Source organism: Corythoichthys intestinalis, chromosome 3 (assembly GCF_030265065.1).
Source record: "Corythoichthys intestinalis isolate RoL2023-P3 chromosome 3, ASM3026506v1, whole genome shotgun sequence".
NCBI lineage: Eukaryota > Metazoa > Chordata > Actinopteri > Syngnathiformes > Syngnathidae > Corythoichthys > Corythoichthys intestinalis.
The window spans coordinates 61378785-61391915 of record NC_080397.1 but is presented as its reverse complement, the minus strand read 5'-3'; the positions used below and the strand labels follow the sequence as shown (position 1 = coordinate 61391915).

Sequence of the window (13131 nt, the reverse complement as noted above, 5' to 3'; positions counted from 1 at the left end):
TACTTCCAGTTTTCTAAAATGGCGGCAATCAATAAAAAAAAAAAGTTGACTACGATGGCCGACGCTTCAAGGATAGGTGGATATTGGACTATTTCTTCAATAAAACACGCAACAACTGTGTTTGCCTCATTTGCAATGAGACAGTTTGAGACAATAATTATTTCTTTATGTGGGATTTTTTCCCCACTGAATAAATGCACTTGTATTGAAGGTTGGATTTTTCTCTTTTTTTTCCATTAAGGTCCCATATTATTTAGAAAAAATATATATATATAAAATATAATAAAGCTAACAAACACATAATTATTATAAATCCAATAATTATGGAGGGAACTGTACCTTGAATCCTCGAACAAATCACTCCTGAGACAATCTTTCCTGCTTGTATGCGGTACAGCGTTCATAGTTCTTCAAAAATTCAAGCTTGAATCCAGCTTAGACATAAGCATGTGCCGTCTTCGCCTGACTATACTAAATGAAGATTGGCCCCCTTTGAGAGGCCGTGACGCAAAGAATGACGAAGTGTCACGTCAGTAGGTAATGAAGTCTGTGCGAATGCATAAACAAACATATTAGCTCAAACAAAAATACACCTTGTGTTGGTCTTAACAGGGAGCAGCTGTATCCAGCCATGTTAGACAAGTTATGGCATATTTTGAATTGAATTTATTGTCATCATCAAAATCAAAATAATAAGGAAAACAAGATGAAGACAGACATTACAAGGGAGACGGAAAAAGCAGAAGCTTATCGGGAACCCGTCCCCCTGCCACCTAGGTCGCACAAGCAGCAGTTATGTATCAGTCCAGTGATAGTCTAACACATTTCGTTCGAAAGTCATTGATTGCCATGGAGATTTCGCATATAGTAATTTGAGTGTATTATATTAGTTCATGTCCAATGTTATGTCTTATCTGCTTGACCCTGACATTTAGGCATGCTTTGGTGTGAGGACATCTTATCTGTGTTGTGTGTGCATTTTACAGTTGAGTTTGGGCAACGTACTGGTTTATTATATCTCGTTTATACATTTTTTTGAAGTAACTTAATGAATTAATATTCGTTAGCGCTGCGTCACATGTGTTCCACAGGCGAGCACCAGTGTTTACAATCGAGAAAGATTTCATTGTAGTCCTAATGGTCTGGTAGGAAAACATTCTGCATACTCTCAGATCATAGGAGGACTCTTTGATATGGAATAAAACTTGCAAGTTAGTTGGAAGACTGTTTGTGTTGGCCTTATACATCATTTGAGCTTTTTTGTAATTAACCAGGTCGTGCAATTTTAGTAGCTTGGACTTGATAAAGAGCTCGTGGGTATGTGCTCTATACGATGCTCCATGAATAATTCTAGCAACAAAGTTATCTATATGAGGATTTTTTTTTAGGATTCAAAATATCCAGATTCATATCCCCACAGCAAATCACATGCTTGTTATTCGTTTTAAACAGTACCTTTTCCATGTGTTGAGTAAAAAGTTCAACGTTAGAGTCAGGTGCACGATAGACACAGCAAATGGTAATGCTTTTGCAGTTTGGGATACTTCGCTCAATTGTTACACATTCCATCAACTCTTCGATAGCAGTTGACCTGTCATGCTGGACATCAAAGTTAAACACATTTTTTACAAATATTGCGACACCCCCACCTCCCTTAGATGTCCGATTTACTTGGGCTACGTTGTATCCGTGCAATTTGAGGTCAAATCCTTTGTTGTCGTTGAGCCATGTTTCCGAGACGGCAATAACATCAAACGTGTTTTTGAAGCTGTGTAGATAATGCTTTCAAAATTTTTGTATAGACTCCTGGCGTTGAAGTGGATTAGTTTTAGCTTGCCGTCCTCATCCATAGAGTTGTTGTATTGTTCTGTGGTGTAGTACTTACAATTGTTTGGCATGTTATTGTAGAAGTTGAGGTCAGGATCAAGACTGCCAATTGGGTCATCATGGGATTCATCAGTCTGGACATCCAGAGCCATTTTTCCCTGTTTTTTGAGCTGACGTGCTTTTTTTGCTATTTGAGCATTCCGGCGAGTCAGGTTATCATTCAGAAAGATCTTCGTTCCCTTCAGGCAGTGACGCTGCGCAAGCAGGGCAACCTTGCTCTTGTGGTCTGTCAACTTCACGACCACCGTCGCCGTAGGGTGGTCCTTATTTTTCAACTTTCAAATACTCATGCTCTCACCCCACCAACATGTTACAATCAATGTAAAAATAATTAGGAATTTTTTTTTTTTGAGATTAGAGAATATTTAGAGGTTGCTCAAGAAGTTTAAAAAATGACAGATATTGTCGTTTTTCCGTATTTTTGAGTTTCGTAAGATGTATTGTGTGCCAGATTATGGTATTTTGTATCCTACATTTATGTTGAAATTGACTTGGCTATTCTTAAAAACACAGCCGTGAATTAATATTGATTCATGTTTGTCACATTCAGTGGTTTTATCCAGTTGCTTAATCTGTTCCCATGGTGGTGGTTTTGCTGACCTTAGCACCCAGTCCCAGTTTTCTCCAAAATGATGCTGAGTCTGCTGAATGCTGATTGCCACATTGTTAGAACTTCTGACTCTCTTTAGCCCTGAGCTGGCAGCAACATTGGATCGAACCAAACTTTCGGATCGGAAGGCAACATTTATGCTTGCTGCGACAGCCAGAAGTCTTGGAACTGACATTAGAGATTACACAATCAACAGGTCGTCTAATATCCGCAGAGCCCGACTGAGTCTCCGACAGGACATATCTTGTCAGAGCTTTATGCTTCGATACAACAGCTACCAACACTGGTATTATCAATGGTGCATGTCCATGACTGGAAGCAAAATTGGATCGCAATCTTTTATACTTTGCATGTCGGCATCACATATTTGAACTTGTGCTTGCTTGTGTGTTCACCACGTGCATGGGTCCAAGCTCTGGTCCTGATGTTAAGATTTTCAAAAGGTTTCAGAAGCACTGGGAGTACATTGACCGCACAGATTTCAGGCCGGCTGTGACAACTGATGATAATGATTTGATTGCAGACATCAAAGATGATACCACTGAATTTGTCATGAAACACCTCGACTGTTTTCAACCAAGAGATGATTACAGAGAGCTCCTGGAACTCGTCATAATTTTTCTCGGCGGTAGTCCTCCTCGTGGTGTTCATTTCAGGATTCCTGGAGCTATACATCACGCACGCTGGATGGCGAAGGCATTGCATGCTCTCAAGATTTATCTATTTCGAGAACAGTTCAAGCTCACTGCTCATGAAAACAAAGGCATTCGTGATGTTTGTGTGTTCATCGTCCGATTGTACGTCCGAGTCTGGTTCACTGCTCCTGATGCCGTCTCTGCTCCTCGTCATGATCTGTGGTTTTTGCAAAGTTTGAAGATGTATGAGGACATCAACCCAGCAATTTCCAAAGCTGCAGTCAGTAAGTTTTCAGGGCACCTTTGGTATTTAAGTGAAGAGTTGGTAGCGTTGGCCCTCTTTGACCCAGCAGTAACCAATGATACAAAGAGAGCCATGGTGGAAGCTATGTTGGAGGAAGGATCGGCTTCTGATAGTTTGCCAAAAGGTCCAAAGCGCATATAAGCTGCCAAGAAGTCCATCCAGGAAATGTCCCTTGTGGGGTATGTGAACCGAAACACCAAGATTTTCCTCACAAATTTGGATATAGCTGCAGAATTTCTCCAGGCAGAACCAGAAACATGGGACTCCCGAGACGACTTCAAGGCAGCATCTTCCATCGTGCACAGTCTGAAGGTTGTTAACGATTTAGCTGAAAGGGGAGTGGCACTCATTGAAGAGGACAATCCTCTGTTAACTAATGATGAGGAACAGAAACAATACTTGCTGCAAGTCGTACAGGACCACAGGAAGAGATTCCCCGATGCAAAAAAGGCCACACTGCTCCAGAGTGAAATCAATAAATAATCATCAGTCACTGATAGTGAACCTTTCGTATGTTGCCATACTTTTTAGTTTATTAATCAGTCAAAATATCTTGACAATAGTTTGGTTCAAATCAATTTGTTTGTTTTGAAGCAATCCTCACAGTTTTGCATTAGCTGTGAACCTGAGGACACCAGCGGTATTCTGTAACAATGACTGTAATCATAAGGCGGTTGCAAATTAGGTTTATGATTCCACAAATATACATGTAGCCATGTGTTGTTTGTATTATGCTTTAATTTTTAGATTTGTATCTGGTGTATGCATTGTGAAGTTTCACTACATTCAGTTGATAATAAAGAAATTGAAAGCATTTTTTCCAAAATAACCGATAACGGTAAAATTTCTAAAAATACGAACATTTTGGAAATTTCAAAGGCTGTGAGCAACCTCAAAATATTGCATAATTACTTTGAAAATTTGCACAGTTTACTTTTTTTAATGTCCTAACACATTGAGGGGGTGAGAGTTGAACATTTCCCCCAAAAAATTTTTGACCCCATATAAGGACCACCCTACCGTCGCCGGACCCCTGCCCCCAGCCGGGAGCAGAAAGCAATGGGTGATGTCTTCCGCGTCCACCTTTATTCCAGCTTCTTTTAGCTTGTCAATTGCTTGTTGAGCCACAGGTGGGCCCGCAGCCTCGGCATATGATCGGGGCGCCAGTTGTAATCCAGAGATGATGAGATCATTTGCGCGCCTTCCTTGGTCGAGATCATCAGCCAATATTTCCAGCCTTTTGATGCGCGCATCCTTATCCTCAATCTCTTGCTTGAGCTTCTGGATTTCAGCGCGGCTTTCAGCGCGCAGCAGCTGGAATTCTTTCATGACATCCCTTTCAACTAGGTTGGTCAGGGCGGCTAGGGAGGCCTCTATTTTCAGGATGGAGGATTTAACTTCATCCAGATCCTCTGGTCTCAGAGCCTTCCGAGCCATAGTTGAGCCGTATTTCCAGGCTGTTCTCCCGGCCTGCGCTTATCAGTCAAGATAGGAGCGTGCCCTTCAGGAGCTGACTTGTGTGCGACCGCACAGCTTGAGCTCAGCCTTCAGAATTTATTACGGCATAAGAAGTAACCAAAATGTTTTAGCATTAAATAAAGTTGACATTTGCTGATTTTGCACAACATCATCCACAGTGATTGCTTGCTAATGTCAGAGATGTTCTACACAATTGAAATGTTTTGTTTCTCCTCTGTGTGACAGACATCCCAGGCAATGGACCAGGACAACCCGAGCCAAAGTCAGACGCCAACAGACCACCCGGGTGAAGCAGAAAACGCAAAAACATCTGAAACTACCGCACCGCATCCTTCAGATCCGATATCGGAGTCCACCGCCGGTCCGCCCGTTGCTGTTGCCAGGCCTCGCCGGCCCCAGAGAAGTGCCAGAGTAGAAGGTTCTGTAGATGTATGTGAACCCCGAGCTGAGCCCACACGAGGAGATAACCCAGGCGAATGCCATCCCGATGGCGCGGCGGCAAGTCGCGGCAAAGCTACTACCGGCCCACCGGTCAGGACCTCTGGAGATAGGCCCACTCCCAACATCAAAGCTGGCCCAAAAGGTCCAGGGCACCATGCCGTTAGAGCTGCGTCAGTGCCCCATCAGCCCACCAACAAGGCTTTACCTGCTCATCTGAACCTCCACGCCCAAAGAGCTCTGTCTGTGGCAGGCACAGCCGACACTCAGTCCCAGACTGTAGAAGATTTCAGGCAAGTCCACACAGCATCTCAACACAAGATGGAAAGGCACTACAGGGATTACGTATAAGGGTTTATTGAACACACACAAAAAATTAGGGGTGCACGATATCCATTTTTTGAAACCGATACCGATAACTTCCTGCTCCTCAAAGCCGATACCGATATCGATAACCGAGAATAAAAATATAATTTTTTGAATGTATATGCACCCGAGTTTTTGAACACCTGGAGGTTAAAAAGCCAGATTATGTTATTCTGCAACTTTATTATTTATTATTATTATTATTAATCATCTTCGCGTTTTTTTGGCGCGCCGCACAGCCCGTACCGCTGCACCGATCGGCATTGTTCAGGTATCGACACGTCCGGAATTTTTGTGTACCCTAAATGTCCCCGATTGCATTGACGCTTATGGAGGATGATGCCATTGACGTCCATGGACGTCCAAACTTCCCATTCATTTCTGATGGCATATAATCATGTTTTTTCATTCTGTTGATGTCAATGTACTTGGATTCCATTGACACCTATGTAAGTCGATACCATTGGCGTCCATGGACGTCCAAATTTTTTCCCATTCATTTTCAATGGCAAAAAAAAAACAATGTCCCTAAATCAACATGAAATGAACAGATATCAATAGGACAGGCCCCCAAATGACCTGATATGATGAGGCCACGCCCCCACATTTTCCCAAATGACCTTATATGATCAGGCCACGCCCCTTAAATGTTCCAAAATGACGTGGTATGATCAGGCCACGCCCCCTACATGTTCCCAGATGACCTGATATGAATAGTCCACGCCCCAAAATGTCCCTAAATGCCCTGAAATGACCAGGCAACACCCCCCAAATGTTTCCAAATGACCTGTAATGATCAGCCCATGCCCCATAAATGTCCCCATATCAACAGAAAGTGACCCGATATTGTCCCCAAACCAACCTGGGCGGGGCTAAGATCTGTATCCCCACACGGCAAAGACCAGAAGTAATTTCTCCTGAAATTGCAGTTTCTAGTTTTTTTGACTGTACAGGGCACGAATATTTGACTTTTACAAGTCGCTGCAAGGAAAAGGCATAAAACTGCGTCAAACAGGTTTTAAGGTATTCATTGGCAAAATAAGTCAACCACAAAGCAGTGACTCTCTGGACAGATATGATGTGTTAACGAGCACTATTTCCTCATTCATTTTTATGAATTAGTTACAGAATTCCCAAATAATTAACCTTTCAAAGATTTTTTTAAGCACACATGCACTACTCATGCCTGACCAAGTTACGCTTTTCTCTGCTCTGTGTTCTAGATCTAGTGTTGAAATCATTTCTATTACATTAATCTGTCTGGGTCTTACGAAAGCATGATGACCAGGGCCGTCACTAGATCTAATACAATACTGGGGCACAGCTGGGCACTGGCCAGCGAGCAGAGGTGTGACAAAATATCGAAACGGTGATATATCATAAAACTTTGTATCTCAAAAGGTTATGGCGGAAAACACTCAGGTGACTCAAGTTCCGCTCTGAGACCCCCAATTTAGACAACTTTCAAAATTGTCCGATACACACGTGTGATATATCATTGGAAAGCTTAAAATCTCAATTTTCTGGGGGAAGAAAATTTTTGAACAGGAGGGCATTTTTTAAAAGAAAAAAAATTTAAACAGCGAAACCCTATCTGGAGGTGAGAGCAAGCGAGAGCAGAGTTACAGACGCCATGACTTTAACGAGCTATTATCGCGCACTAAAATCCATGTAGCATGTATCACTGAGTGTCAAGACATAGCTGTGAATGGCCGCAGCTGGATTTTATGGGTGAAACATGGTTATATAACAAGGGTCGCGATGCAGAAATCGCAGACATCAAGGAGTGGTCGAGATTTTCTTTTTCATATATTTACTTTTTTAAACTTTTTTTCCCCCCAATTTTTCTATGTTTGGATCGATTATTTATCATCTAACATATTGGAAAAAATGTGACAGAAGCAAAAAATAATACAATTAAGTGATTGTTATGAGGTAAATATCCGTGACTTTTTTTACAGACACCATTTTTTGCATTGTGACGTCATTTGTTTAAAAGTTTAAAATATGCGAGTGAATGATTTTATAATATTTTTTTTTTTTTTTTGTCAAGCGAAATATTAGACATCAATTAATGATTCTAAGCTTAAAATCACAGACATTTTGAATAATAAATATAATTAATAACTAGGGCTGTCAAACAATTAAAATTTTTAATCGAGTTAATTACAGCTTAAAAATAATCATAATTAATCGCAATTCAAACCATCTATAAAATATGCCATATTTTTCTGTAAATTATTGTCGGAATGGAAAGATAAGACACAAGATGGATATATACATTCCAAATACAGTACATAACGACTGTTTGTTTATTATAACAATAAATTAACAAGATGGCATTAACATTATTAACATTCTGTTAAAGCGATCCATGGATAGAAAGACTTGTAGTTCTGAAAAGAAAAATGGTTGTACAATTTAGAGAAATTTTATATTAAAACCCCTCTTAATGTTTTCATTTTAATAAAATTTGTAAACTTTTCAATCAAAAAATAAACTAGTAGCCCGCCATTGTTGATGTCAATAATTACTTACACAATGCTCATGGGTGCTGAAGTCTATAAAATCAGTCGCACCCAAGCGCCAGGAGAGGGCGGCAAAACTCCATAAAACACAATTAACAAACAGTTCACTGTACTGTCATTTAAATCTGTCTGAGCGGGAGGAGTGCGTTAATTGCGTCAAATATTTTAACGTGATTAATTTAAAAAATGAACGCCCGTTAACACGATAGTTTTGACAGCCCCATTAATAACCTTTGTTTTATGGCTGGATTGAAACAAAAGCAGTTGCGTGACGTCTGTAAACGTGGGTTTTCAGGGTATAACGGGCAAATTAAAAATAGTTCGGGGGGCTTAATGCGCCATAGACATATTGTTCTATCAAACACAACAGTTGTTTTGGCTTGAAATACAGCAGTTTCTTTTAAAGAGGAGTGCAAGAGCAGAAACTGCTTTTTCAGTCTTGTCTGTGTTTTCCGGCTTATCGATATACTCCTGCCAAGAAACGTTTTCATTGAAATTGGGAGGGGCACAGTTTTCGCAGCCAGTCTTTACGATTTTCGGCGCATTGACTAGTCACTTTCTGTTCATTTTAGAGCAATTACAGGTCACTTCCTGTTGAATTTGAATCACTGCCTATTCATTCCCGGGTAGCTTCTTTTTCAGTAATACATAATCAGCAGTAAAAGCAATTAAATGAAGGTCTCCAGCTGTACCCAACCCCGTGCGATAGATGAGCACGTAGCCCACAGGATTATACTTCCGCGTGACGTTAGAGTCATGATTTTCATTATAAAGCAACCGTAACACACATGCGTTGTCTGTCTCTGTGCGGGAAAACCTGAAAGGGAAACACAACTGAAAAGAAAGTGCGGATGGCACAGTAGGTCAAGATCCAAAAAAAAAAAAAAAACCCTGAGAGAAAACCGCACTGAGAGGCAGACAAACAAAAAAAACAAGGCAATGATGCAACTAGCAACGAAGGCATATACAAACTGTCAGATGGCAAGTCAATTCTCGACAAGCCGCCTAGGATCGGTTTAAAAACACTTCTGATGAGCTAGAATTGGATGCAGGTACGACGTTGGGAACTCATCCCACATTTGTAACAAAACAACCTGACCAGAAGCATAATGTGACAAAATCATGCCAGTTATCATACTAGCTTCGCTTGCTAGCTAGCACAGCTACTCTCCCAGTCCAGTCCAACCACGTCATCACCCCCAGTGTGCATTGTGCGGGTAAAACATGGCGCCCTCCGTAGGTCAAAACATGTACTAAATATTAGATTTCTAAATCAATGGCAATAATGTATGTGTTTCTAATAACATATGTTAGTAAAAGACAACAATTGTGATTTACTAGAGCCTACAGGTCTGTCAAGTTCAAAAATAGACCCTTAGGTAGACATTTGTAAAATTACCCAAAAATAAGGAGAGAAGACGCTCAGTTTTCTTGGCCAAGGAGAGCAAAGAGGGACTAGACAGAGGAATGCTAGATTACGCTGTATAGTCACCAAAATTGATCTAAGGAAAAAACCCTCCTTGCTCTTTGTATTAGGGGTTTGTCCTAACACAGAAGGGTGCCGCCCTGAAGGGAGGGGGAAAGCAAGCTGGAGACACCCATGTGATTTTGGTTGGCTATGTGTGAGCATGTAGGTGGAACTAACTAAATACATGTGTGTAAGCAAGGGCACAGGTGAAGTGGTCAGAATGACCCAGACACTTCAGTTATACAACGCTGCGGCCATGGAAGATGTCCTCGAATGGAAAATTGTCCTCGAAGGTCGAGACGAAAGCCTAGACGCCAGGTGCTGAAGATGTCCTGGAAGGTCTAGTTACGCAATGATGCGGCCATGAAGCAAGGCAGTTGTCATCCCGACCCTTTTTAACACTTTGTAACACTTAAACATTATACTACAACCTAGTATAGCAAGCAATATTCATTTACTGGTTATGTCAAATAAGAAAAAATATGGCAATATGTATTATGTATGGTATATACAGTGCCTTGCAAAAGTATTCGGCCCCCTTGAACCTTGCAACCTTTTGCCACATTTCAGGCTTCAAACATAAAGATATAAAATTTTAATTTTTTGTCAAGAATCAACAACAAGTGGGACATAATCATGAAGTGGAACAACAATTATTGGATAATTTAAACTTTTTTAACAAATAAAAAACTGAAAAGTGGGGCGTGCAATATTATTCGGCCCCCTTGCGTTAATACTTTGTAGCGCCACCTTTTGCTCCAATTACAGCTGCAAGTCGCTTGGGGTATGTTTCTATCAGTTTTGCACATCGAGAGACTGACTTTCTTGCCCATTCTTCCTTGCAAAACAGCTCGAGCTCAGTGAGGTTGGATGGAGAGTGTTTGTGAACAGCAGTCTTCAGCTCTTTCCACAGATTCTCGATTGGATTCAGGTCTGGACTTTGACTTGGCCATTCTAACACCTGGATACGTTTATTTTTGAACCATTCCATTGTAGATTTGGCTTTATGTTTTGGATCATTGTCCTGTTGGAAGATAAATCTCCGTCCCAGTCTCAGGTCTTGTGCAGATACCAACAGGTTTTCTTCCAGAATATTCCTGTATTTGGCTGCATCCATCTTCCCGTCAATTTTAACCATCTTCCCTGTCCCTGCTGAAGAAAAGCAGGCCCAAACCATGATGCTGCCACCACCATGTTTGACAGTGGGGATGGTGTGTTCAGGGTGATGAGCTGTGTTGCTTTTACGCCAAACATATCGTTTTGCATTGTGGCCAAAAAGTTCAATTTTGGTTTCATCTGACCAGAGCACCTTCTTCCACATGTTTGGTGTGTCTCCCAGGTGGCTTGTGGCAAACTTTAATCGAGACTTTTTATGGATATCTTTGAGAAATGGCTTTCTTCTTGCCACTCTTCCATAAAGGCCAGATTTGTGCAGTGTACGACTGATTGTTGTCCTATGGACAGACTCTCCCACCTCAGCTGTAGATCTCTGCAGTTCATCCAGAGTGATCATGGGCCTCTTGGCTGCATCTCTGATCAGTTTTCTCCTTGTTTGAGAAGAAAGTTTGGAAGGACGGCCGGGTCTTGGTAGATTTGCAGTGGTCTGATGCTCCTTCCATTTCAATATGATGGCTTGCACAGTGCTCCTTGAGATGTTTAAAGCTTGGGAAATCTTTTTGTATCCAAATCCGGCTTTAAACTTCTCCACAACAGTATCTCGGACCTGCCTGGTGTGTTTCTTGGTTTTCGTAATGCTCTCTGCACTTTAAACAGAACCCTGAGACTATCACAGAGCAGGTGCATTTATACGGAGACTTGATTACACACAGGTGGATTCTGTTTATCATCATCGGTCATTTAGGACAACATTGGATCATTCAGAGATCCTCACTGAACTTCTGGAGTGAGTTTGCTGCACTGAAAGTAAAGGGGCCGAATAATATTGCACGCCCCACTTTTCAGTTTTTTATTTGTTAAAAAAGTTTAAATTGTCCAATAAATGTTGTTCCACTTCACGATTGTGTCCCACTTGTTGTTGATTCTTGACAAAAAAATTAAATTTCATATCTTTATGTTTGAAGCCTGAAATGTGGCGAAAGGTTGCAAGATTCAAGGGGGCCGAATACTTTTGCAAGGCACTGTATGAGCACAAGCAAATATTCAATCAATCAAGCAAATATTCAATCAACCCTCGATAATTACCTCAACAAGGTCTTTAAGTCCGAGGTTCCCTTTAAAACTCTGAAAAAAAAATTTATTCGGGCATTGCAGATCAATACTGGGGCACGTGCCACTATGAAATATGTCTGGCGACGCTCATGATGATTACTAATAACTAATTAACTGATTAGAGTCTTGACCTCTAGGGTGCACATCATCACTTGGAATGTGGGTTCAGCCACACCTCCTGACGACATCACCTCCTTGTTGGGCTTGAATATCGGCGATGGGAACACAGACATGTACATCATCGGGTGAGTGTTTGCTTTTGCAGCAGTGCTTTGTTATTGTGGCCTGACATGGACACACATATGAGTAATGAGCGGTCATTGTTCCTGTCATAAATGCTAATCCATGAGATGATCAAAAGCTCTACTCCTGCTGACCCGCACGCGTTTTGTCATGTGTCTCCAAGGCTGCAGGAAGTCAACTCTATGATTAACAAACGGCTGAAAGATGTCCTCTTCACAGACCAGTGGAGCGAAGTTTGCATGGAAAGACTCAGCCCCTTTGGATATGTGCTGGTCAGTAATGGTTCCTGCTTAGGAACATGTGCTCGTTGATTAAAAATGCTCTTTGACTACATATGCGATATGTGACGGCTGATGAGGTCTGCGCTCATTGCCTTATTTTTCCGTGGCGCTGCTGCCTCCACCCATTTTGTTCCCTGAGCAACAAATGGAGTGATGATTTATAACAAGCGTGTAATGTTAGCGTTTCCGCTAGCTTCCGCGCACCGACAGGCTCGCCGGGCGCAGTCAAGCTTTCGTTCTTGCTTGGTCTCCCTGTGTGCCTACTTTCCTATCATGGCTGCCACAACTTAATCATCTGCACATCCAATTGTATTTTTTTCAGTGTCTTACAATGAAATTCTACGGTAGTATCTAAATCTACATTTTAGATTTAATGATCAAATCTCAGATGAGAATAGACAGTGGGGCAAATAAGTATTTAGTCAACCACTAATTGTGCAAGTTCTTCCACTTGAAAATATTAGAGAGGCCTGTAATTGTCAACTTGGGTAAACGTCAACATGAGAGACAGAATGTGGATGGAAAAAAAACAGATAATCATATTGTTTGATTTTTAAACAATTTATTTGCAAATCATGGTGGAAATTAAGTATTTGGTCTATACCAAAAGTTACCAAAAGTTCATCTCAATACTTTGTTATGTACTCTTTGTTGGCAATAACG

General features: G+C 41.2%; 1 protein-coding gene across 1 annotated transcript in view; it reads left to right on the top strand.

Moving 5' to 3' along the window:
* inpp5jb (inositol polyphosphate-5-phosphatase Jb) overlaps window positions 1-13131 on the top strand; it is a 72888-nt gene that overhangs the window by 21494 nt on the left and 38263 nt on the right. The window contains exons 2-4 of the mRNA XM_057831490.1: window positions 5141-5646; window positions 12082-12189; window positions 12351-12459. Coding sequence (XP_057687473.1) covers window positions 5153-5646; window positions 12082-12189; window positions 12351-12459 — 711 coding nt within the window. The 5' untranslated portion in view covers window positions 5141-5152. The remainder of the gene's footprint in view (window positions 1-5140; window positions 5647-12081; window positions 12190-12350; window positions 12460-13131) is intronic.